This window comes from Malus domestica, chromosome 06 (genome assembly GCF_042453785.1).
Source record: "Malus domestica chromosome 06, GDT2T_hap1".
NCBI lineage: Eukaryota > Viridiplantae > Streptophyta > Magnoliopsida > Rosales > Rosaceae > Malus > Malus domestica.
In genome coordinates this window covers 28,212,907-28,239,416 of record NC_091666.1, presented here as the reverse complement: position 1 = coordinate 28,239,416, position 26,510 = coordinate 28,212,907, and the positions used below count along the sequence as shown (strand labels likewise).

The 26,510-nt window shown below is 38.6% G+C and overlaps 2 protein-coding genes, 1 long non-coding RNA gene and 1 pseudogene across 4 annotated transcripts; all 4 read right to left on the bottom strand.

Moving 5' to 3' along the window:
* Positions 1 to 8,609: 8,609 nt before the first annotated feature.
* LOC139197086 (disease resistance protein RPM1-like) lies at positions 8,610 to 13,745 on the bottom strand (annotated as a pseudogene). The gene is made up of 2 exons (XR_011582126.1): positions 13,237 to 13,745; positions 8,610 to 12,223 (listed from the first exon to the last, which is right to left on the bottom strand). The product of XR_011582126.1 is annotated as a disease resistance protein RPM1-like (transcript).
* Positions 13,746 to 16,205: 2,460 nt separating this feature from the next.
* On the bottom strand, positions 16,206 to 16,932 carry LOC139197094 (uncharacterized). Its single transcript, XR_011582134.1, has 2 exons — positions 16,686 to 16,932; positions 16,206 to 16,593 (listed from the first exon to the last, which is right to left on the bottom strand). It is a non-coding gene; the product is annotated as an uncharacterized lncRNA (long non-coding RNA).
* Positions 16,933 to 17,995: 1,063 nt separating this feature from the next.
* Positions 17,996 to 20,440, bottom strand: LOC114825379 (elongator complex protein 3-like). Its single transcript, XM_070823696.1, has 3 exons — positions 19,997 to 20,440; positions 18,403 to 18,776; positions 17,996 to 18,291 (listed from the first exon to the last, which is right to left on the bottom strand). Exons 1-3 carry the CDS (start codon positions 20,231 to 20,233, stop codon positions 18,261 to 18,263), a joined length of 642 nt encoding a protein of 213 aa, XP_070679797.1. The 5' UTR covers positions 20,234 to 20,440; the 3' UTR covers positions 17,996 to 18,260.
* Positions 20,441 to 21,294: 854 nt separating this feature from the next.
* LOC114825486 (disease resistance protein RPM1-like) lies at positions 21,295 to 24,548 on the bottom strand. Its single transcript, XM_070823275.1, has 2 exons — positions 21,784 to 24,548; positions 21,295 to 21,319 (listed from the first exon to the last, which is right to left on the bottom strand). Exons 1-2 carry the CDS (start codon positions 24,519 to 24,521, stop codon positions 21,295 to 21,297), a joined length of 2,763 nt encoding a protein of 920 aa, XP_070679376.1. The 5' UTR covers positions 24,522 to 24,548.
* Positions 24,549 to 26,510: the final 1,962 nt, after the last annotated feature.

The following is a 26,510-nucleotide window of genomic DNA, read 5'->3' as shown; positions in this document are numbered from 1 at the left end:
TCTCTCTTCCTTTCTCCCCTCACTCCCTCTTCTGCTCTTCTTCGAAGCTCCCCGAGCTCTCTCTCCCTCAAGTCGCCCTCACCCTCTCCCTCTCTACCCGTGAGCAACATCCATACCCACAATCTTATACACACGCACACCCTAGGACCCTCCCAAGCAAGAACTCGAACCGAGGACAGGTCCGTGGTGCACCACAGTGGTGGAGGTAGAACAGCCATGGAGGGGTTGGGTTTTCCGGGAGGGGAGGGGCTGAACCTGCGCTGGGGCTGTGTTTTCCGGCGAGGGGAGTGGCGGACGCCACTCCTCGCCCTCACGTGGCTTCGCCACTGGCTTCGGCGGAGATAGGCGTTTGGCGGGAAAGGTTGAGAAAATGGGAGCGAAGCTTGATTTAAGCATTAATGGAGGTCAGCTTGTTATTCCGAAATTGGCAATGGCTTTACTGGTTCATAAGAAACACGAGACGACGACGTTTCAGTGGTGTGAAAATGTCATTTTCCAACATTGTTTAAGTGGCTCAAATTTGGAGAGTTTAATTATAATTACAAAATGTGTCTCATTTTAGTCACTCTGAATATCTCTATCTATTTTTACCATTTGAATTGACTATTTTACGTCTCAAATAGAAGAACAACTTATATGAAATGAGTTCATTATCATTGTGACACTCCATCTAATAATATATTGTCACGTGCATTATTAAACCAGAACACTACGCGACGTTCAACCGTTCTATATAAGTCCTCAAAAGTAGATCAAACGAACAAAAATGTACGAAAGTGAGCCAACCAGGTGAATCAATGGATGACATTTACAACAATCTAAAAAGGGTGTTGATATTGATATTAAGGATAGTTTATCTTGATTTTTCTATTGTAATTAGTTGTAGGACAGGTAGGATTGTTGTGCTTAGTTGGCAAATGTATAGCTACTTAGTTGGCATATGTATAGCTCTATATAAACCAATGATGTACTCTAATTATTTTTTCAATGAAACAGTTTTCTTAATATGGTATCTTTCGCCTTTGTCTGACGACTCAAATTCCTCTCGATCCTCCTCTCCCTTGAGTCTTCCTTCTTACGCTTCCCTCCCCTCTCTGAAACCCTAATTTCCAGCAATGGCGTCTGCTGCTTCTCCCTCCTCTGATTCTGCAGCACTTGTTCATCCAATTTCGGTGACAACTTCGTGCCCTAATTCCTCTGGCACCGCTTCTACAGCTTCAATTACGATTCAGAATATCGGCTCCATGGTTCGGATCAAGCTTACCACCACCAATTATCTCACGTGGAGCGCATTGTTTGCTCCGATTTTTCGCCGTTATAATCTCACTAGAATTGTTGATGGCTCGATCGAAGCTCCGCCGAAAGTTCTTCGAGATGCCTCTGGAAATCAGATCTTGAATCCTAAGTACATTGCTTGGTATGAGAATGATCAAAACATTCTTATCTGGATTAACTCAACTCTCTCTGAATCTTTGATTCCTTATACTATTGGTGTCAATTCATCTCGAGAGCTATGGTTCAAGCTTGAATCACGCCTTGCAGCGGCTTCACAATCGCATATTCATGAACTTCGTTATCGTCTTCGCAACATCTCTAAAGGAGAATCCACTGGTGCCTCCTATCTTCAGCAAATTGAGGAAATTGATGATGCTCTTGCCAGCGCCGGAGCTCCGGTTGAAGATTCTGATCTCATCTCTGTCACTCTCCATGGCCTGCCGCCTGAGTATGATTCTTTCGTTGATGCGATTCAATTCCGTCTTGGTTCTACAACAATCAATGAACTTCATGGCTTGCTTCTTAGCAAAGAAATTCAACTGGCGAATCGCAAGAAAGCCACTACATCTCCTGGTATTTTTCAGGCTTTCTCTTCGAATCTTGGCTCATCACCTGGTCTTCTGCCTACACCGACCTCCAATTATGGATCTCAAGCTTTTCTTGCTCAGAATTCCTCTTACTTCAATCAGTATCCAGGTCGTTCTCAAGATCGCAATCAGTCAAATCCTAGATCTTCACAGACCAAGACCAATTTCTCTGGCTATCGTGGTAACAATTTCTCTGGCCATCATGGTAACAATCGCACCAATCAACAGCATCATCGTGGAGGTCGATCCGATTTCTCCTATTTTGGCAAACGACTCATTTGTCAAATATGCCGCCAATATGATCATGAAGCTTCTGAATGTCCCCATCGTCTGAATCCTTAGTTTGGTAACTGAAATTCTCAGGCTGCTATGTGTGCTAACACTTCTCAGCATGGCTCTACTTCATGGCTTCTTGACTCCGGAGCAAGTTCCCACATGACAAGTTCCTTAGCCAATCTTCAAAATCCTGAACCTTACACAGGCCCTAAACAAGTCTATATTGGTGACGGCAAAGGTTTGCCTCTCTCATTCCAGCTCTTCGTATATACATACTTTTTCTTATCGTTTTGCTTTGAATAATATGTTACATGTTCCTGATTTAAAGCAAGATTTACTCTCTGCCAATCAATTTACTATTGATAATTGGTGTTCCATTCATCTCTATCATTTTCACTTCACTGTGAAGGATCTTACTTTGGCGAGGACGCTTTTTAAAGGCCCTGTGCAAAATGGATTTTATCAATTCTCTGCTCCTGTCAATGCTGGTTCCCACAAGCTTTATGCAGCCACTATTAAAGCTTTTTCAGAGGTTTGGCATCAAAGATTGGGCCATCCTTCTTTCAAAATCTTGAATAAACTTGTCTCTCAGTCTAGTATTCCTGTTTCTACTAGTATGAATAAGACTTTCTGCTCCAATTGTGCAATGGGTAAAAGTTCCAAATTGCCTTTTGTTTCTGTATCTAGTGTTACAACTAGACCCTTGGAACTTTTGCACGCTGATGTTTGGGGTCCAGCTCATCTTCTCTCTGTATCTGGTTGTAGATATTATCTCCTTATAGTGGATGACTTCACTCGTTATTGTTGGTTCTTTCCTATCAAATGTAAATCTGAAGTGTTCAAGACTTTTGTTGAATTCAAAGCTCTTGCTGAATCTTTGTTACATACTAATGTTGTTACACTGAGATCTGATTCTGGAGGTGAGTTTGTCAGTTCTTTGTTTACTCAATATCTTAATGATCATGGTATCCATCATCAACTATCTTGCCCTCATACACCAGAGCAAAATGGTTGTGTGGAACGTAAGCATCGCCACATAGTGGAAACTGCTCGAACCCTTTTAGCTGCCTCTCATGTTCCTCATGTTTACTGGGTTGAAGCATTATCTACATCAGTGTATCTTATCAACCGATTGCCTACCATGTCTAGATCTTGCCCTTGGGAAAATTTATTCAACAAGCCTTGATAGTTCACATTTCGTGTGCATTTATATCCTCCATATTTGGCATCTTTGTGATGTTTTTGGATCAAACTAGTTGTATTTTACATTATTTGGTGTTAGTGCGCAGCCAAGTGTGTTTTAGGATCAATTGCAAGGCAAATGAAGTAAAAACACCCCTTTTGGTAGCTGAGCATTATTCCAAGCGTGGAGAAGATTTTGGGGAGTTAATTTGAAGTCCAAATGAGGAATCGAGGACTAATTTGGCGCTGGAATTTCAGGAAAAGATGTGGAAGGAAAGTGGTGCAATTCGGACATATTGGGTGGTTCCACACACCTTGCCGTGCATTCCTTTACCTTTCCAGCTCCCTTTTACACCAAAAACATGCACTCCCATTAATTAAACCATTCAGCCACATTTACACCAACAAACACAGCCATGCCGTGCACTTTCATACCCCTTTTCCAGCCTGTACAACCACTTCCAGGTTGTCTACTTCATCCTTGCAGCTATTCCACATGCATCTTCAATTAAATAAGCTCATGCATGCATATTTCCCTTGTGCCGTGCATTTACCATTCCAGAAATCCACCCACCCCATCATCATTCACAAAAACAGCTCATCTTTGCCCTTCCAGCTCCACTTTTCTAAAGGCATCCGTATGCTCTCCCATAAAACCCCTATAAAAACTATGCAAACTCACTTCTTCAAGGGGGGGATTCCATCATACCATTATTCAATCATAGCCGCTCCACCTTCATTTACATCACACTTAGAGAACCAACACCGAAGGCCACTCTTAAGGGATTTTCGACACCAGTTTTGCTTCAAGGGTTTCTTCTTCTTAATTCTATGTTCACTCATGTTATATATTTCTATGTCAAACCTTTTGTAAACATGAAGTGTAACTAATCTCTTTCTAGGGATTCGATGTAGCCTAGCAAGATTGCCATGTAGTTAATTTAGAATGCTCAGTTGATCCTTCTATTTCTTGTTTCATTCTCTGATTTAATTGTGACTTTGTGTGTTGATTTTAATGCTTGATCACCATTTGAATTAACCACAGGTTGTCTAGCCAATATTAAAAGCACACATCATGCATAATCTTGGTAGATATGGGAATGATTGAAGGGAATGTTTTGCAAACATCCTGCCAAGTGTTTCCTTTGGTTTTATGAAAGTTTCTTATGCGTGACACATTCTTGATTAGGAACCAAAGTTGCACATCACAATTAGGTTCTTGACTAGGAACATTTGATCAAATCCACACATCATATGGTTGATCATATCTAAGTGAAACAAACTCAAGAATTAGGTAGATGGCTGAGCATAAACTGACTTAACAAACATGGAATTGGTTTAGCAATGGTGAAACCGAATCCCTAGCTTCATCTCCATTGGTGCTATCCCATTTTATTACTTGTTGATTCATTTACTTGTGTTCATTTCATTTTTGTGTGTTTTCAAGTTACAACAACAAATCTGTCTAAATTGATTAGTTTTATTATCTAATAGGGTTCTTGCAAAACAAGTGGTTGTATAGGTTCAATTAGTCCCTGTGGATTCGACACCCTTACTTGTGCTATTATACTCAACATGTTTTAGCACTAGGAAGGAATAAAACCAACAAGCCTCTAGATTATACAACACTGAAAGTGTTTGGGTGCAGGTGTTTTCCTTGGTTAAAACCATATGTAGCTTCCAAACTTGAGCCTAAAAGTAAGCCATGTGTCTTTCTTGGCTATAGTCTCAATCATAAAGGCTATAGGTGTCTTGACATTCAATCCCGCAAGGTCTATATCTCAAGACATGTTATATTTGATGAATTGACCTTTCCTTTTCATCAAGTCTCTCCAGTTTCACCTGTCATAAACTCACCTCTTACCCCTCCATCTTCAATCCCTTCCATTCTTGTCTTCACCAACCTCTCTCCAACTCCTTCTTCTTCCCCACCTATACACCCTGCTGCCTCTTCATATAATCAAAATTCCTCATCTTCCCCACCCATCTCTCCCACCTTTCCCACTTCCATCTCTCCTCATTCTTCACCTATACAACCATTACCACCTCCGAACACTCACCCTATGCAAACCCAATCCAAATCAGGTATTTTTAAGCCTAAGGCTTATTCCGCCACTAAACACCCTCTTCCTTCTCACATATCTCCTGATTTTCTTCCCACCACTTATCTCCAAGCCTCAAAACATTCTCACTGGAGACATGCCATGCAGGAGGAATTCAATGCTTTGGTCAATACCAATACTTGGTCTCTTGTTCCTCTTCATCCATCTCAAAATCTTGTTGGATGTAAATGGGTTTTTCGCATTAAAAGGAAAGCTGATGGCACTATTGACCGCTATAAAGCACGGTTGGTTGCAAAAGGTTTCCATCAATAGGAAGGTTTGGACTACACAGAAACCTTCAGTCCTGTTGCTAAACCGGTTACTATCCGGCTTCTTCTCACTCTTGCTTCTCAGTATGACTGGTTTTTAAACCAGCTAGATGTCAGTAATGCTTTTCTGCATGGAAATCTCTCTGAAACTGTATTCATGCAGCAACCCTCTGGTTTTCAAGATCCTACTAAACCGAATCATGTTTGCCAGTTACATAAGAGTCTTTATGGCCTCAAGCAAGCTCCTCGTGCTTGGTATGAGAAACTTCATGGTGCTCTTCAATCTATGGGATTTTGTGGTTCACAAAATGATCATTCACTTTTTGTCAAAAATGATCCTTCTCTGGTGTTTATCCTTGTCTATGTGGATGACATTTTAGTCACCGGTCCATTTTCCCAAGTCTGCAAGGATACAATAGCTCAACTCAGTGCTTTTTTTCCGGTCAAGGATCTGGGTCCCTTACATGTTTTTCTTGGCATTGAGGTTCACAGGTCCTCCTCTGGAATCTTTATCTCCCAAACTAAATATATTCTTGATCTACTTACCAAGACCAACATGGCCGGTGCAAAACCATGTGCTACACATCGTAGTACATCTAAGCTGGATCACTATTCTCCTTTGCTCTCTAATCCAGAAGAATACAGATCGATTGTCGGTGGCCTGCAATATCTTACTTGGTCCCGACCTGATCTTTCTTTTGCTGTTAACTTGGTTTGTCAATTTATGCATCAACCAAGACAATCGCATTTCCAGGCAGTCAAACGCATATTGCGCTATTTGAAAGGCACACTTGAGCTTGGTCTCTGGTTTCCCAAAACCTTAGGTTCTCTCACTGTTAATGCCTTCTCTGATGTAGATTGGGCAGGGTGTACACTGGATAGAAGATCTACAGGTGGCTATTGCATTTTTCTGGGCAACTCTCTCATTAGTTGGAGTGCTAAAAAGCAGCCAACCGTGGCTCGTTCCTCCACTGAAGCAGAGTATCGCTCCTTAGCAAACACCGTTGCTGAAATTACATGGCTTTGCAAGTTACTTGTTGATGTTGGTGTCTCTCTATCATGTTCTCCTACATTGTGGTGTGATAACATTTCGGCGATATCCTTGGCCAAGAATCCCTTATTTCATGCCCGGACAAAACATGTAGAGATTGACTATCACTATATCCGGGAAAAGGTTCTTTCCAATGCTGTCATTGTTCAGTTTGTGTGTTCACAGGACCAAATTGCGGATATTTGTACCAAATCTCTGTCCACTTCTCGGTTTTTACTTCTTCGAGACAAACTATCACTTCGGTTGCCTACGTTCAGTTTGAGGGGGCATATTAAGGATAGTTTATCTTGATTTTTCTATTGTAATTAGTTGTAGGATAGGTAGGATTGTTGTGCTTAGTTGGCAAATGTATAGCTACTTAGTTGGCATATGTATAGCTCTATATAAACCAATGATGTACTCTAATTATTTTTTCAATGAAACAGTTTTCTTAATAATTGACACACTCTTTTTTACCTCCTATACTCCCTGTTAATTTCTATTATTTAATCTTTTTCTATACATTTGAACTGATGAACAGAAATTAAGAGGAGAGAAAAAGATAAAAGGGAAGTGTGGATACCACCACCCATGAACTGGAACAGCAGTCCCATAAACATGGAGTTCACGAACAATAGAACACTTTCCCATGAGTTCGGGAAAAGTAGTGTTCCGGCCACACTTTCTTAATCACAGTAACCCAACTAGAATATCCTGTTTACAAAAAGAACAAAAACAAATCTTGGTAAGTGTCAGTATAGACAACCTGCTCGATCGGTAAAACCCATGCACAAATTACTACGCAAATCAGAGAAACAAGAAGTTCTGGAAAAGTGAGATCCTCAATTCATCTATATATGCTGAAGCGAAATTAAATTAGATATTCTACTCAATATTACAATCATAATCTTTTTAAGTGTTTATCTTCCATCAGCTCAAATCGAAGGTCTGGCCGTCCAAGAAATTAATACTTTAATGAATAGTGCAGGACTATATTTTTTACCATCTTCAACCGAGGGTCAGAGGATCATAGGATTAAACATGGTCATGTGACAAAAAATCATCTCCATTCGAGTACCATATGATCAAATATAATTTATTATTTAAATTTAAAAACTATAACAACTTAAATTTAAAAACTATCCATTATATTTGTCCCACATCGTCCGTGGGAGAGATTTGAGCAACCAAACATGCTTATAAAATGAACATCCCAACGCCCAACATTGAACTAATCACCTTTTTAGGCCTATAGTTAAATATTTTTTAAAAATATAACGGCTAACTGACGTCAGCTAGCTGTTGTATTCAAATTTCTGGCCTGGCCTGGGGTTGGCTAGCTGGGTTGAGCCAATCAGTTGGCCTTTTGGCCCTTTTTTGTTCAGTGGGGCCCATGAGCCCTTTGACCTAGTCCTCAGTTGAAGGCGGTTTTCGGGCTATTTTCGGCCCTATGAACCCTTTGATTGGAGAATGCCTTATCTCAAAAATTTAAAAGCTAAACCCTAGGCATCTATGTCAAAACGCCTCCTATTTTTAGTTCTTTTAATTTTGTTTAAACTGAAAAAAAAAATAGTTTTAAATTAAAAAAGCTTTTTAATCCAGCTATAAGCATGTAAAAAACTGCACACATGTTAAAATTTGAATAAAAGTATTACCGGCCGACGTGGTAATATCGTACCATTTAATAATTTCTCAGGTAAAACCATAGTAAGCTAAAAGATCCGCCACAAAATTTGCCTACCTAAAACAATATATATTTGAAAACTTGATAAAAAGCAATAAATATTGAAAATGAAAAATGGGTCATAATCATTGGTTTAGTTAGAATTGGTCTCATCAGTGACAGATTCAGTTCCAAACCAATATTATTACATCAAAAGACACGCAATCAAACAATAATATAAGTTCTTGTTACACAAACTGAATCTTAAGCATTATTCTCATCAGTGACAAATTCAGTTCCAAACCAATAGTATTACATCAAAACACACGCAAGCAATCAATAATATAAGTTTCAGTTACACAAATAAAATCTTGGGCATTATTCCATTTCACAAAGGGCAAATAAGAAACCAAGATCGATCAATGTTTGCAACTTCACACAACACACAATGGACGGATTCTTCCTTGCATGATAAATGACTCAACACGTATATAGTCAGCTCTGTTACTATAACGAAAGTCAAGATTCACCGTAAAATCAACTGGGACAAAGGAGAACTCAATGCAGTCTCACAAGTGCTTCTGAGGCTTGATTCTAATGTTACAAAACAAAAGAAACACAGTTACTGAATAAAATCTCAATGCATGCATATTTTATGTCTTTGTCAGACTTCTATATAAGATTGGACAAGCAAATTGTAAGGGAAAATGATTTTTACACTCCGATGCACTATTTCCTCTTTTTCGTAGCCTAACAATTGAATAAATCAAAACACTAACGAACAAAAACAAGAGGAGCGTATAAGAAAAAAAAAATAGGACTGTGAAAATCACCAACCTTTTAACTTTCTAACGTAATAGTTCAAATGATTACGTTGTGGAATTTTTTTTTTTACAAAAATGTTACTTTTACCATATTTTCATAGCACATTTATACCACATCTCTAATAAAAATAAGACCCACATATGTCAATGGGCTCTACCTCTATAAAAAAAGGTGGTACAAATGTGATACAAAAAATGTGGTAAGTCTAGCATTAATCAAATTTTTATGTAAGGATAAAAGTGTGCGTACCTTCTACAAGAGTGAATACCGGAAAAACTTTTATGACACTTCATATTTTCTCTCCCATAATACAGGTGGATTTCAGGAATATGTTGTACCTTTGGACGATCCATGCCTCATCTTACGGACTCTATAAGTTGCATTGGAACATAATACAGAATCAAGCGTTCTACGTTAGCAAGGAACTCAATGCCCTGCGGCAATGCCTTTAACTCCAGGCAGTTCCCAATGCGTAAGAGCTGGAGATTTGGCATCGCCCCTTTCTCTATTGCTATACTATTCAATACCGGGAAGCTGCACAACAGCAAATGCTTAAGCTTTATGAAGCCTCTGGAGAAACACAATTTTTCGCCAACATATGCATTAATTAGAGAAAGCATTTCAAGATTCGGCAATGCTTGAATGTGAGGTAGCACATCTTCTTCAAGTCTAGACCACATTAGATACATACATGTCAGGTTATGGAGTGAACCTAACCAAAGAGGTACCTTTTCTAGTTTTCCGGCCAAAATAACCTTTTGAAGGTCTGGAGGAGGCGAACGTAGTGCATTAACTCAAAGAAACTCCTCTTCATCACTTGCCATTAAAGACAAATCGTGAAGGAGCTCTAACTTTTGAAGGGAGTCACAGAGGTCCATCTCGTCACTTGCTTTCACATTTGTAATACCGAGGCTTGTAAGTTGGGTCATATTCCTGATGCCTTTAATAATCTTTCCTTCTGATTCAACTGCTGACAAAACTTGCAGTTTCTGTAATTTACTTAGATCAGATGCTGTTTTTGTCCCATTGAGAGATCTAAAGGCCGCCCAATCACCAGTGTAACAATACATGATTAGATGGCGTAGGTTTACTAACTTGGAGATCGCTTTTGGAAGTGCCTTTATCTTACTGTGACAGATGTTCAAGGTTTGAAGGTTGCGAAGCCGTCCGATGGATTCTGGAAGCTCGTCAATTAAAGTTCTCTTCAAATTTAAATATCTTAAGTTGGACAAGTACACTAGTTCATCTGGAAATCTATCAATTGGAGCATCCTGCACATCTAGAACTCTCAACAACTTGAATCCAGAAGGCAATTTCTTTAACGCGCCAAAGACAAGAAAGGAGCTAAGCTCTGACATACCTGTGCAAGAATTTATTTCTCTTTCAGTTGTTTGAATTGACAATCGCGGATTTCAGCTTTATCTACTATTTCTCTGCCAACATACGTAGCACCAAACTTTTCCTTTTTTGATGTCGACAAAGCAAGCTCACGCACAAGATCATGCATCTTACATGCTATTAGTCGTCCAGCATCTTTCTTTTCAACTTGTAGCATGCTACGAACAATAAGTTCCAAAAGATAGCCCTCTGCAACTTCTTCTGGTGTGACCCCATCAATTGGTTCAACAAACCCTTCAGCTATCCACAACCTGATCAGCCTTTTTCTTTTGATGAGATAATCTTCTGGGAAAAAGGCACAATATAGGAAACAGGGCTTCAACCGGTTGGGCAAATTGTTGAAACTAAGCAACAAGATGCTGCTCATTGGTTCTAACATAGGATTGTTAGTCAAGTGCCAATTTAAGCTGTTATATACGCTTCTCCATTCCGATGATGACCTCTTGGAAGACATTAGACCACCTAAAGTTACCACTGCCAGAGGTAGGCCTTCACACTTTTCCACAAGTTTCCATGCTAATGATTCAAGCTCTGGTGGACAAGATTTGTTATCATAACTTGAGAATGCTTTCTTGCTAAAGAGCTCCCAAGCTTCATTGTTTTCCAAAGGTTCAATTTCAAAAGGACGACTTTCAACATCAAAAGAATAGAATGCTATGTCTTTCTTTCGTGTTGTAAGCATGATTCGACTTCCATGATGTCTATTAAGAAGTGGTATCCTTATTTCTTGCCAAAGTTTAATATCCCACACATCATCCAATACAACGAGGTACCTTTTAGACTTCCAAGTATGTCGACAACATCTCTAACAATTCTTCATAACTCATGGAATTCAAATGTTCAGGCACCGCTTCCTTTCTTCCTTCGTGGAACTTCTTGATCCTTTGTTTGAATAAGTCTTCAATCACATAAGTTTGAGAAACAGTGATCCATGCATAACAATCAAAATGTCGCTTTACGTTTTCGTTGTTGAAGGTATTGGCAACAAGAGTTGCCTTGCCTGATCCTCCCATCCCGACCACAGACACAACCATTTTATTTTCCTCTCCATTCATCAACAATCCCATTAACGTTTTCTTCTTGTCTTCAATCCCGATTAGTTCGTCTTCCATAATATAAAGAGAAGACTCGGCTTTGTTCTTCACCCATCTGGGAACACTATCCGAACTTGGTCCTTCTATTGTAGAGACACCATATCTCTCATTCCTCTCTGGAATGGCTTTGATCTTTTTTGTGATTTTCTGTAATTTTTTGGCTATTCGATGCCGATGCAAAAGATTCTTTGGAAAGTAAATGGTTCTGTGGAGCAATTTTGCAAATGGAGTCGCACTTTGCTTGTCATATATGTGATACAGGAACTCATCAATGACATTTTCCGCATCGCAGGTCAAATCTCTGACGTTTGTAACCCACGTTTTCTCTCCTTCTGTTTGTGGTTCCTTGCCTTCAGCATCTGTTAAGAAAGATTTCATGCTTATGAGCTCCAGCTTAAGCTCATCAACTTCATCACGGACTGCCGCTATGGAAGATGTTTCGTTCTCAAGAATGGCCGCAATTTTCCCAATCAATAGTGATGCAGCTGACTCCATTTTGGCTTTCGATACTTGGTATGCAATCTGTTAGCAGAAAAGACAAGTTTCAAAACAACAGAAAAAGAAAAAAAGAATGCAGTGGATAAATTTTTGTATTTAACAAAGTGCTTAGTTTTCAAATCGAAACCACAAACCAAAAGAAATCAAGATCTAAATAAGTTACGAAAGAAATTTAAATTTCTCTTCTTAACTTTCATTCAGTTTAACAAAGGGCCAAACTTCAAAAGTCCGAAAACTACTTCTCGAGTCTTTTTTGCAAGAACACAGAATTAAAGAATTTGGTTCCAGAACAAAAATCTATGATTGAAAATTTCGAACTCATTCAATCTAATTCTTCCACCAAATGTCATGGATTTTAGTCAGTGTTAAAGGATAACCAAAAGTTTCAATTCTTTGTAGGTGGCAGTTGGCAAGTACCACAAAATTGTTGTTAAATGAAAGTACACACGTCGAAAAGAACGGAATGTTTTGGGTATAGTAGATTGGACTCTACAGAAATACCACACAATTTTTTGCACGACCCGTTAATCAGACACTGAACGACAAGAAAATAACAGGTCTTGGGTCAACACATTAACCATTGTTCTAAAAATCCCAGCGGCGCTAAGCAGTTGGCCACCGTCCCAATTAATACCTAGGAATTTGAAAATTAAGAAATGATACCTAGACCTATTTAAGCTCCCGCCTAGACCCGTCTACACAGAAAATAGATAATTGTCACTTTGCATTTTATTTTTTAAAGATATTGTAATAAACTTGTTGAATACTTTTATTTTTTTTCAATAAATTGTTATAGGCTTTACAAAAAATAAAAAACCTTCATTTTGTATTTTATTTTTTCAATATATGTAATTGTTGAGGAAGAAATCGAATTTGAAGTCTTGTGTTTAATGATGAATGCTCAGAATATGAATTACATATATAATAAGAAAAAAAAGTGAAACAAAAGTCAGAGTAGCTCATAAGCCCTTATACTTTCTTCAAGAAAATTTCTCGAATGATATTAGATATGGTAGTAAGAATGCAGAATAACGTACCTTGGGGCCTACGGAAGCTCACAAAAGAGTTGCAATGATATGCTTCAGTTGCTCTGACGTCATTATTGTTGGGCTCCTTTGTCAATGAAAATAAAAATATCAAATATGAGATGAAGGGATTGGAGCTCACTCATAGAATATAGCCATTCCTAACCCCTCATGTCACTTCCACGAGCCTCTTATCTATTCGACGAAGGTATTGGAGCTCACTCATAGAATATAGCCATTCCTAATCCCTCACGTCACTTCCAGGAGCCTCTTATCTATTCGACGAAGGTATTGGAGCTCACTCATGGAATATAGCCATTCCTAACCCCTCACGTCACTTCCACGAACCTCTTATCTATTCGACGAAGGGATTGGAGCTTGCTCATGAATGTAGCCATTCTTAACCCCTCACGTCAATTCCACGAGCCTCTTATCTATTCTTATTCGATATGACGGAGAAAAGTAAAATTAGAGAAATTCACTTTAGAATTAGAAACAATTGGAAGTTACGATGGAAGTCATGAAACAAAGACCAGTACTTTTTGGTTCTTACGAATACTTTCTGACAAAGACCAATAATTTCAGCCGAAGACAAAAACCTTTGGACAAAGATGATAATGTGATGTACGTGGCAATTTGTAAACCGTGGAACTGAAACCGTAGGATGTATTTTGCTCGCCGACAATAATTGCGTGGTGAGGTCAATTAAAGTTGCGCTTCGAATTTGGGTTCGGTAGAAAAATAATTGGTGCACGAATAAAATTAAAAATGGGTAAACTGTCGGTTTACCCCCTGAACTTTCACCTCACTTTCGATTTCCCCCCTGAACTTTTCTATTGGAAAATTAAGGACTCAAACTAATTTTTTTAGCCAATTTGCCCCTTACCGTTAGTTTTTCATATATTCCATCCATATTTCCGTTAAGTGAGACCATGTGCATAACATGTGAGGATAGTTAAGTCATTTCAATTTAAAAATGATTAAAAACTGAAAATAAATAATAATAATAATTTTCCCTCTATTTTTTCCCGCTAATTCCTATCCTCAATTTTAATTTTCCCTCTCATTCCTATGCATGAGAAATAACATATGGTGTTATTGTCTTCATAAGTAGCTAAGTTAATCTTTTTTTTGAAGCATGTACTACCATTTTTATTTTCTCTAACAAATTAATAATTTGACAAATGCTTATGGTGTTATTGTCTCCAAAGCAGTGCATTAATATAAGAAACATGTCCATAAAAAAGACTAGGGTTTCTTATATTAATGCACTGCTTTGGAGACAATAGCACCATTAGCATTTGTCAAATTATTAATTTGTTAGAGAAAATAAAAATGGTAGACAATAACACCATATGTCATTTCTCATGCATAGGAATGAGAGGGAAAAATAAAATCGAGGATAGGAATTAGCGGGAAAAAATAGAGGGAAAGTTTTGCTTTTTTTATTATTTTTAGTTTTTTAATCATTTTTAAGAGTGAAATAACTTAACTACCCTCACATGTTGTGCACATGGTCTCACTTAACGGAAATATGGATGGAATATATGAAAAACTAACGGTAGGGGGCAAATTGGCTAAAAAAATTAGTTTGAGTCCTTAATTTTCCAATGGAAAAGTTCAGGGGGGAAATCGAAAGTGAGGTGAAAGTTCAGGGGGTAAACCGACAGTTTACTCAATTAAAAATATAATAGAAAACTCTTATTTCAAATAACAAACACAAGGTTTTGAAAAATCACTCAAGCACACTGTAATTTTAATTCACATTACAAAAGTTTATATACACTTCCAGTAAAATTCAATTACTTTTTTAGTTTCTGATTCAACACTTATCGTGCCACCGATTGACAACCGTACCATATCGATTTTATGCCGATCGATAATGACACGGTATTGTAGCAAACTGAAATTTTAGGTATATGTTGGTATTCGATAATATTACTGACGATATTATCATACCGTATTGAAAAATTAGTAGAGAATAATTTATATTCATATCTAAAAGTACATATATAATATGATCAAGAGACAAATATTGTTACACTCTTTTTTAGCCATTAGACTTTATAACATTCAATGGTCTTGATTAAGACTATTGTTGAAAAGTTTAAACCTTAAGTGACATGGATGATGATGTGAATTATAAGTAATAAATAAAAAATTATATTAAATGAATAAGAATCAATTAATCCAATAGAAATCAAAAGGAAAAAAAATCAACTGGTCACGAACGTAAGGAGGAGGAGAGAAAATCCGTCTTTACTGCATGTTGATTTGATTCGATTTATACAAAATTAAGAAGCACACAAAGCGTATCGAGCAATCGCTCGATCTTTTGAATTATTTTGTTCGGTAAACAAAACTAAACCCAAAACCCTAATTCTTCATTCTTGGTATTTTGAGTGCTAAATTAGATTGTGGAAAACGATTTTTTCCCTCATTGGTCAAGCATGAGAACAATCTGAACAAGCGGCATATCATCCAATAAATGGTAATAACACATGAGTTTCTAGAGAGGAAAAAGATCAGGAAGGTTTTTTTACCAAAAAAAAATAAAAATAAAACCAGGAGATATGCGGCAGAGAAAGGGAGGTCTCCCTCTTACCCTCCCCCTGACTTTGAAGTTTGAACGGTACGGTTTTTTCTTCTTTTTTTTGTTTCAGTTTTTATTATTTTTTGTTTTATTTATTATTTATAATACTAATTATAATAAATACTTGTTAATACAGCCTAGTGGTATTTTTCTTCATTTATAAGTGAGATGTCTTAAATTCTATTCTGGTCAAAGACGAATTTGAACCATATTATTGGTAGCTCATTGTGAGAGAGTAGGATTCTCTTCCCTTTTTTTCCCCTCCCCTTCCCCCCCTTCCCTCCCCTCCTATTTAAACGGTCACGGTTAAGTCACGTCAACATCTTATATTAACTTTTTATAGCAAAAAAAAGATAAAATAAAAGAATGTGAAAGCAAGGGATGAAAGTCGATGAAAAGAGCCAAAGACGAATTTATTAAATATTAATTCAGCGAAGCAGTAATTGTACATAAATGTAATGTTTTCTCTTCATGCAAAGAGAGATCATAACAACGTCCGTGGCCATGTCCTGCAGCGTACGGGGACTCTCACCGCACTCCACCAAATCATTCTCCGTATTCTCCACATAACCTGTGTACTCTTTCATCCTCTTTGGTCTCGAAAACCTCACGCCATCGACATAGCTAGCGGAGCCAAGGCCGAGAGCATAGAAAGGCTTGTTCTTCCAATAAGTTAGATTGTGTTTGCAGTGATATCCGAAAGCGTCCTAGACGCCATCTTATAGAACTCAGCAGACCGCGTTTCTGAAGGCAACGGGAACTCCCCTGGTGTATACCTGCAAACAAAAAACTCCAACTTCAGGACCAAATTCATTCCAAAACTAAAACCGTAGATTTCGTGCCTTGTTCGACTTGGAGGGAACTCAACCCGAATTTCAACCTCAACGTCTCCAAAACGGAATTCACGAGCTTTGGCGGCACAAGAGATGGCGTGCCGCTGCAAAAAAACACCTTCTCCAGAGGCTGGTCGGTCTTGTTTTCGTCTTTCGTGGAGTTGATTTCCCGGCAAAGTAACTGGACGTAGTTTGTCATTCGCGGGTCGTCTTCAGTTTGGGCGGAAGCAGCGCCGAGGGCGACGATTGTGAAGTCGCAGTAGTGACAGCGCTTCCGGCAGAAAGGGAGGTGAATGTAGGCGGAAGTGGGAGGCGGGAGAATAATGGCGGGGGGTTTGGTTGAGGCATATTGTCGAACAGTTGGCGCGGTGTGTGGAAAGGAGGCAGATTCTCTCCCTCCCACTTCCCGTGCCCTCCCGTTTTATGTGGTCACGGTTAAGCCACGTCAACATTTTATATTATTTTTTTATAGAGATAATAAGACAAAAAAGAATAGTAATATAAAATGTTGACGTGACTTAACCGTGACCATACAAACAGAAGGGCACGGGAGAGTACGGAAAGTGGGAGGGCAGGGAATCTGCCTCCGTGTGGGAATCAGGTGAAAGGTAGTGTGTGGGGGCAGGGGAGGATCCATTACAGGACCTGGGTGGTCCCTGGACCCTCCGGAAGATCGGAGAAGCATCTGTGAAGATCATTGAGGACCACCAGACTGCCTGGTCCCGTACTGGTTTTGGAATTTGCAACGCAGCACCCAGCTACTTCTCATGCAATTCCCTCTTTTAATATTGTTTTTAATGTCCTGGCCTAGACGGTGCCGTTTTGAGCCAGGTCATTCAAAAAATTAAAACTCTTTTTCGTCTACAAACCCGAGGCCCAACTACTTCTCATGCAATTCCCTCTTTTAATTAGCACAAAGCCCCAAATCCACCCATCCAATACAAACCTTACCCCGGAACCCCACCACAATTATTCCACCTCTATCTTTCCATCATCACCTCATTACAATATTGAATTTCAAATAAATTTTATGATTTTTGTCTTATGTGTAAAAAAAAAAGGTCGTACCCAGTGCACAAGGCTCCCGCTTTACGCAGGGTCTGGGAGAGGTGAATGTCGGCTAGCCTTACCCCCATTTATGGAGAGGCTGCTCCCAAGTCTCGAACCCGAGACCTACCGCTCATGGGCGAAGGCACTTGCCATGGCACCAAATGTGTATTAGATGAAAATATTCATATGATTATTGTGATGTAGTTTTATGATTTTTTTATAACAATTTGATCAGTAAAACCCAAGCCTTAAGATTCTGTGCACAAATTACTACACAAATCAGAGAAACAAGAAGTTCTGGAAAAGTGAGATCCTCAGTTCATCTATATATGCTGAAGCGAAATTAAATTAGATATTCTACTCAATATTACAATCATAATCTTTTTAAGTGTTTATCTTCTATCAGCTCAACACTTCTGCACATGACAAGAATAGAATGATCATTTCGTGTGACGAAGCACTCTCTCACATATAAAGAACGAATACCTGGCGAGTATCTTCGTATCAAAGAAATGTTTCCCATCCTTCATATGCCATATAATCACGACGAACAAGCTCCACTAGGTATGGCCTAATTTTGTGATGTATGTCCTAGAACCAGCAAGAATGTTCAGTAAAGATTTTTTCAAGGGATTTGAGGGATCATGTTTGTAGCCTCAGTTGCATAAAACCCCGTTCAAACAAGAATGACTACCCACATACCTGAATTCCAGCCTCTCACGGCACTTCAAGCCCAAGTCTTCCATCCAAGCAAAAGCTAACTCCCGAAGATTTCCTTTCTCAACCCCAGAAGTAACTAAAGGCATTGGAATGTCTTGCTTAACTCTATAAACACGCGTCCAAGGGGGGACCATGGCTAGGATCCGAGCTACAATGTCCACAAGTTGCTCAGGTGGGTAATTTCTATACCTGCCCGTTTTCCAAAGCTCATAGAGTCCAGTTCCACGGATCACGAGTGTTGGATAAATTTTAAGCCCATCTGCTCTGAACAAGGGGCTCTCAAAGAACTCCCGAAAACTCTCCATGTCTCTCTCCACCCCTACATTTGGAAGATCAGGCATCATGTGTGCAACCACCTAGAGCAAATGCATAAAATTATTAGTGTGAAACAAAAGTAAATCAACATGAACGACAAGAATACACAGCAAATATGCATATTGTAAACAGTCCTCAAGGCTTTTAATATTGCAGTTCATAAAGATTACGGTCATACAATTACAAACACATGCTTCTTCTTGAACTTAGACAAAGTGAATGGTAACACCAAAACCAACTAGATTATGATAAAATATTCTCCCCTGAACTATGGGAGAGCACAATAATTTGAAAAATATATCCAGGCTCACAAATTGTTTTGATGAAAGATTGATCTCCTGTCACTGTAGATATAAAAGGTCCAAAATCCGTTCTTTTCCCACGGTGAAGGTAAGTGAGTTTTATGATAAGGTACTAGGCTGATCTTATAAATAGCATCCTTTGCCAAGCAAAAACAATCAGCCACTGCAGCTATGGTATGACCTCTATTGTTGTCCCGAGCCACATCCTCGTATGTACTCTGAACTCCAATTTCTAGTCTAGCACAACCATAAGAAAGCATTTGTCTCAAGTGAGGTCCAAGGCAATAATCTGGCCTCCAGCAGAATAAAAAGTTACAACTACCTTCGTTAACCTTCTAGACCGACCAGATGAACTGGGAACTAGATGGTAAGCTAAAAATTACTGTCAACCAAATTAAACACAAGAATGAGAAATTAACGGCTTCAAAAACAAACTAAAAATTCATGTTTCAATGGTCATTCCAATACATTTAGTAGCACCATGCTCAGAGTAGGCAAAAGCCTCTTCAGCATTGGCAGAAGTGTGTCCCGATAATGCATCGTGCAGATTTCTAATAAAGTAATCACGGTAATCCACGGGCAACGACATGAAAGTACCGCCCATTAAGATGAACTCGACCTGAAAACACAAATTCAGTACCAGTTACAAGGCGACAACTATGCATATTACTCTATCATGGAAATCTGCAAACCCGAAAATAAATTCTTTAAGCTCTAAACATATGGGTTGTATCTAAACACACAAAACCAAAAGATTAACTACCAAATTAACTTCACCAATCCAGTTTTAAACATCAATTCCTTCAAATAATCTCTTCATTACAAAGCTCTCAATTTCATGGTGAAAAATCAATCAAGCCGAAAACTTTAAACTTCGAAACGAATCATGAATAACATAAAACTTCAATTCCCTATCAAGTGTTCGATAAAATGCGTCAATGAACTAGAGAAAGCCATACCTTGCCCGAATTGCTAGTAGGCTCGTATCCAGTGTAAGACTGAGTGCTGTGCTCGAAGTCCGAATCGGGACCGTCGGGGCAGTACACGCAAATATTTCCGGTAGTGGCGATGTGGGGCCACCGATGAGGCTTCGACATTCCGGCCACGACGGCGATGTCCGAAGCGGTTGGGACCGGCTTGACCCGGAGCTTGGGGAGAAGAGCCTTACGGTCCGACTCCGGCAGAGCTGCAATCATTTGAGCAGCTTCGTCGCACGTGAGAGGCCGTACTTGCGGTACGCGGTGGTCTAGAGGGCGTTTAGGTCGACGTTTTGGTCCTTCCGGGAGAGGTTGACCATGGAGCTGACGATTTCGGCGATAGCCCTGACCCGGGCCTCTTCTTCGGATAGTCCATGGGCCTCGAATCCGCCCCGACCAGGTCGGGGTTGCTTTCTGGCGGGCTCGGATACTGGCAGCACCGTAGTATTCATTTTAAAGAAAATTATATTTTTATACTAAAAAATCAATCTGGTACTATTTATTTTGTTCTTATCTTTAAAACTTAGATTTTTCAAATTATTTTCGTTAATTTTTCTAATTTTAAAAGTTAGGCATCTACGTCAAAACGCTTTTTATTTTTAGTTCTTTTCATTTTGTTTAAACTAAAAAATAAAAATTAATTGTAAATTAAAAAGCTGCCGTAAGAAACTGCACACATGTTAAAATTTGAATAGAAGTATCACCGACCTAAATAGTAATACCGTACCGTCTAATAATTTTTCAAGTGAGTCATAGTGAGCTAAAACATCCACCATAAAATTTACCTCTCTAAAACAATATATATTTGAAAACTTGATAAAAAATAAAAAATATTGAAAATGAAAAATAGGTCATAATCATGGATTTAGTTAGAATTGGTCTCATCACTGACATATTCAGTTCCAAACCAATATTATTATATCAAAATACATGCAAGCAAACAATAATATAAGTTCCTGTTACACAAACAGAATCTTGGGTATTATTCTCATCAATGACAGATTCAGTTCCAAACCAATATTATTACATCAAAACACACGCAAGCAATTAATAATATAAGTTTCAGTTACATAAATAGAATCTTGGGCATTATTCAATTTCACAAAGGGCAAATAAGAAACCAAGATCGATCAATGTTTGCAACTTCACACAACACACAAACAATAGACGAATTCTTCCTTGGCGAATCACTCAACACGTATATAGTCAGCTCTGTTACTATAACGAAAGTCGAGATTCACCGTAAAATCAACTGGCACAAAGGAGAACTCACTGCAGTCTCACAAGTGCTTATGAGGCTTGATTCTACAAAAAGGACATTAAAAGACAAAAGAAACACAGTTACTAAATAAAATCTCAATGCATGCATATTTTGTCTTTGCCGGACTTCTATATAAGATTGGACAGGCAAACTGTGAGGGAAAATGATTTTTACACTCCGATGCACTACTTCCTCTTTTTCATAGCCTAATAAATCAAAACACTAACGAATCAAAACAAGAGGAGCGCATAAGGAAAAAAAAAATAGGAGTATAAAAATCACCAACCTTTTAACTTTCTAACGTAATAGTTCAAATAATTAAGTTGTGGAATATTTTTTTACAAAAATATTACTTTTACCACATTTGTACCACCTCTCTAATAGAAATGAGATCCACATGTGTCGATGAGCTCTACCTCTATAAAAAAATGTGGTACAAATGTGATACAAAAAATGTGGTAAGTCTACCAGTAACAAATTTTTTATGCAAGGATAAAAGTGTGCATACCTTTTGCCAGAGTGAATACCAGAAAAGCTTTTATGGTACCATATATTTTCTCTCTCATAATGCAGGTGGATTTCAGGAATATGTTGCACCTTTGGATGATCCATGCCTCCTCTTACTGACTCTATAAGTTGCATTGGAACAGAAGACAGCGTCAAGCGTTCTACGTTAGCAAGGAACTCAATGCCCTGCGGCAATGCCTTTAACTCTAGGCAGTACGCAATGGATAAGAGCTGGAGATTTGGCATCGCCCCTTTCTCTATAGCTATACTATTCAATACCGGGAAGCTGCTCAACACCAAATCCTTAAGCTTTATGAAGCCTCTGGAGAAACACAATTTTTTGCCAACATATGCATTAAATAGCCCAAGCGTTTCAAGATTCGGCAATGCTTGAATGTGAGGTAGCACATCTTCTTCCAGTCTAGACCAACGTAGATACATACGTGTCAGGTTATTGAGTGAACCTAACCAAAGAGGTAACCTTTCTAGTTTTCCGGCCAATAAAATGTTTTGAAGGTCTAGAGGAGGCGAACGTAATGCATTAACTCGAAGAAGCTCATCTTCATCACTTGCCACTAAAAGCAAAGTGTGAAGGAGCTCTAACTTTTGAAGGGAGTCACAGAGGTCCATCTCGTCACTTGCTTTCACATTTGTAATACCGAGGCTTGTAAGTTGGGTCATATTCCTGATGCCTTTAATAATCTTTCCTTCTGATTCAACAGAATCCAAAACTTGCAGTTTCTGTAATTTACTTAGATCCGATGCTGTTTTAGTCCCACTGACATGTCTAAAGACTGCCAAATCACCAATGTAACAATACATGATTAGATGGCGTAGGTTTACTAACTTGGAGATTGCTTTTGGAAGTGCCTTTATCTTACTGTCACAAATGTTCAACGTTTGAAGATTGTGAAGCCGTCCGATGGATTCTGGAAGCTCCTCAATCAAAGTTTTCTTCAAATTTAAATATCTTAAGTTGAACAAGTACACTAGTTCATCTGGAAATCTATCAATTGGAGCATCCTGCACATCTAGAACTCTCAACAACTTGAATCCAGAAGGCAATTTCTCTAACACGCCAAAGACAAGAAATGAGCGAAGCTCTGACATACCTGTGCAAGAATTAATTTCTCTTTCAGTTGTTTGAATTGACAATCGGCGGATTTCAGCTTTATCTATTATTTCTCTGCCAACACACGTAGCACCGAAATTTTCCTTCTTTGATATCGACAAAGCAAGCTCACGCACAAGATCATGCATCTTACATGCTCTTAGTCCTACAGTTTCATGCTTTTCAACTTGTAGAATGCTACGAACAATCAGTTCCACAAGATAACCCTCTGCAACTTCTTCTGGTGTGACCCCATCAATTGGTTCAACAAACCCTTCAGCTATCCACAACCTGATCAACCTTTTTCTTTTGATGAGATAATCTTCTGGGAAAAGGGCACAATATAAGAAACATGGCTTCAACCGGTTGGGCAAATTGTTGAAACTAAGCAACAAGATGCTGCTCATTGGTTCCAGCATAGGATGGTTAGTCAAGTGCCAATTTAAGCTGTTATATACGCTTCTCCATTCCGATGATGACCTCTTGGAAGACATTAGACCACCTAAAGTTACCACTGCCAGAGGTAGGCCTTCACACTTATCCACAAGTTTCCATGCTAAGGATTCAAGCTCTGGTGGACAAGATTTATTATCGTAAGTTGAGAATGCTTTCTTGCTAAAGAGCTCCCAAGCTTCATTGTTTCCCAAGGGTTCAATTTCAATAGGACGACTTTCAACTTCAAAAGAATAGAATGCTATGTCTTTCTTTCTAGTTGTAAGCATGATTCGACTTCCATGATGTCTATTAAGAAGTGGTATCCTTATTTCTTGCCAAAGTTTAATGTCCCACACATCATCCAATACAACTAGGTACCTTTTAGACTTCAAGTATGTCGACAACATCTCTAACAATTCTTTGTAACTCATGGAATCCAATTGTGCAGTCATCTCTTCCTTTCTTCCTTGGTGGAATTGCTTGATCAGATTTTTTAATAAGTCTTCGATCACAAAAGTTTGAGAAACAGTGATCCATGCATAACAGTCAAAATGCCGCTTTACATTTTCGTTGTTGAAGGTATTGGCAACAAGAGTTGTCTTGCCTGATCCTCCCATCCCGACTATAGACACAACCATTTCATTTTCCTCTCCATTCATCAATAACCCCATTAACCTTTGCTTCTTGTCTTCAATCCCGATTAGTTCGTCTTCCATAATATAAAGAGAAGACTCGGCTTTGTTCTTCACCCATCTGGGAACACTATCCGAAGTTGTTCCTTCTATTGTAGAGACACCATATCTCTCATTCCTCTCTGGAATGGCTTTGATCTTTTTTGTGATTTTCTGTAATTTTTTGGCTATTCGATGCTGATGCCAAAGATTCTTTGGAAAGTAAATGGTTCTGTGGAGCAATTTTGCAAATGGAGTCGCACTCTTCTTGTCATATATGTGATACATGAACTCATCAATGACATTTTCAGCATCGCAGGTCAAATCTCTGACGCTTGTAACCCACGTTTTCTCTCCTTCTGTTTGTGGTTCCTTGCCTTCAGCATCTATTAAGAAAGATTTCATGCTTATGAGCTCCAGCTTAAGCTCATCAACTTCATCACGGACTGCCGCTATGGAAGATGCTTCGTTCTCAAGAATGAACGCAATTTTCCCAATCAATAGTGATGCAGCTGACTCCATTTTGGCTTTCGATACTTGGTATGCAATCTGTCTGCAGAAAAGACAAGTTTCAAAACAACAGAAAAAGAAAAAAAGAATGTAGTGGATAAATTTTTGTATTTAACAAACTATGTGCTTAGTTTTCAAAACGAAACCAAGATCTAAATAAGGTACTTAAGAAATTTAAATTTCTGTTCTTAACTTTCATTCAGTTTAACAAAGGGCCAAACTTCAAAAGTCCGAAAACTACTTCTCGAGTCTTTTTTGCAAGAACACAGAATTAAAGAATTTGGTGCAAGAACAAAAATCTATGATTGAAAATTTCGAACTCATTCGATCTAATTCTTCCACCAATTGTCATGGATTTTTGTCAGTGTTAAGGATAACCAAAAGTTTCAATTCTTTGTAGGTGGCAGTTGACAAGTACCACAAAATTGTTGTTAAATGAAAGTACACACGTCGAAAGAACGGAATGTTTTGGGTATAGTAGATTGAACTCTACACAAATACCAGACAATTTTTTTTTCACGACCCGTTAATCAGACATTGAACGACAAAGAAATAACAGGTTTTGGGTCAACATGTTAACCACTGCTCTAAAAATCCCAACAGCGCCCGGCGGTTGGCCACCGCCCCGATTAATGCCTAGGAATTTGAAAATTAATAAATGACGCCTAGACCTACTAAGGCGCCCGCCTAGACCCGCCTATACAAAAAATAGATAACTTTTACTTTGCATTTTATTTTTTCAAGATATTGTAATAGACTTGTTGAATACTTTCATTTTTTTCAATAAATTGTTATAGGCTTTACAGAAAATAGAAAATTTTCATTTTGCATTTTATATGTTCAATATATGTAATAGTGTCATGCCCCGATCGACATGTTCGGAATCGACACGCGACGGTAGAACAATAGTAGTACAATATAAAATACATAAGAGTCACTGAGACTCATACATATAATATACATCAGAGCTTAGCGGAAATAGCTTACAACAAAGGGTGGCAATCCTATTCTCTAATGCGATGCCCACACAGCTGCATAACCTGCAACCTTCTTCTCTAACCTCTACCCATTGCTTTGCAAAATAACCCTACGCCTTGGGAATGGTGCACCAGGCAAATCAAAACCCGGATAAGCTACGAAGTAGTGTTATGTCCTCACATGACTTTTCTCTGAATACTGGGTCAATTTAATCACCGTCAATATCATTCTGTCATTCTCTTCGAATTGTAACTCACCACTAGCCTTTCTCATTTTCCGAATAATCACAAGGGTCCAATTGCCACATATTTCATAATTTAACCACCATACACCTCATTATACGTATAGGAATGGTTAATCAATTTGAATCTCACCACACGTCTTCTAACAACATTCTTAGTCATCACACAACCCGAAGTTGTGTATGAATGGCACAACATCAATAATACAATCACGTGTAGGAATGAGATTGGTATCTATTTCATCATTACAACTCTTCGTTATGAGTAGGAATGAGTTACATCCGAAATCATTCTCTTTAAGGCAACACCATCATGTAAACTATTTGATTCAATTCACTTTCTAGATTGAGCCACACATGCCTTCAATCTCATCTTTCATATATGTAATAAATAGTCTAGGGCTATAGAGAGACACAGTTTGGCCGAGGCCTACAATAGGTAACCAATTAGGATGTGGTCCCCCCCTCCCATAACGGATTAACCAAGCAAGCAGAGTCACTCCTACTGATACTAATAGAGAGTGATCACCCATTGCGGATTAACCAAGCATGATCACCCCTGAATATGTATGGATATACCTAAATAATAAGGATCGCTCATCCTGGATTAACCAAGCACGATCCCAAAGTAGTATGGTCCCCCATTGCGGATTAACCAAGCACGACCATCCATGTACCACTTCTACATGGTGCAGATTCTGATTTTATCCACATTACCCCATGTATTGGGTTAACGGTCTTCTACTAGCCCTCATGTACCACAATCTTTTCAGGCATAACAT

Coding starts and splice junctions, on each gene's coding strand:
- LOC114825379 (XM_070823696.1), bottom strand. CDS start 20,233: ATGATTGCAGCTCTGCCGGAGTCGGACCGTAAGGCTCTTCTCCCCAAG. Junction 18,777..19,996: donor CTACTAGCAATTCGGGCAAG/GTATGGCTTTCT, acceptor CATTTGCTCTAG/GTGGTTGCACACATGATGCC. Junction 18,292..18,402: donor CGTGAGAGGCTGGAATTCAG/GTATGTGGGTAG, acceptor TGCTGGTTCTAG/GACATACATCACAAAATTAG.
- LOC114825486 (XM_070823275.1), bottom strand. CDS start 24,521: ATGGAGTCAGCTGCATCACTATTGATTGGGAAAATTGCGTTCATTCTT. Junction 21,320..21,783: donor GGTATTCACTCTGGCAAAAG/GTATGCACACTT, acceptor TCCTTTTTGTAG/AATCAAGCCTCATAAGCACT.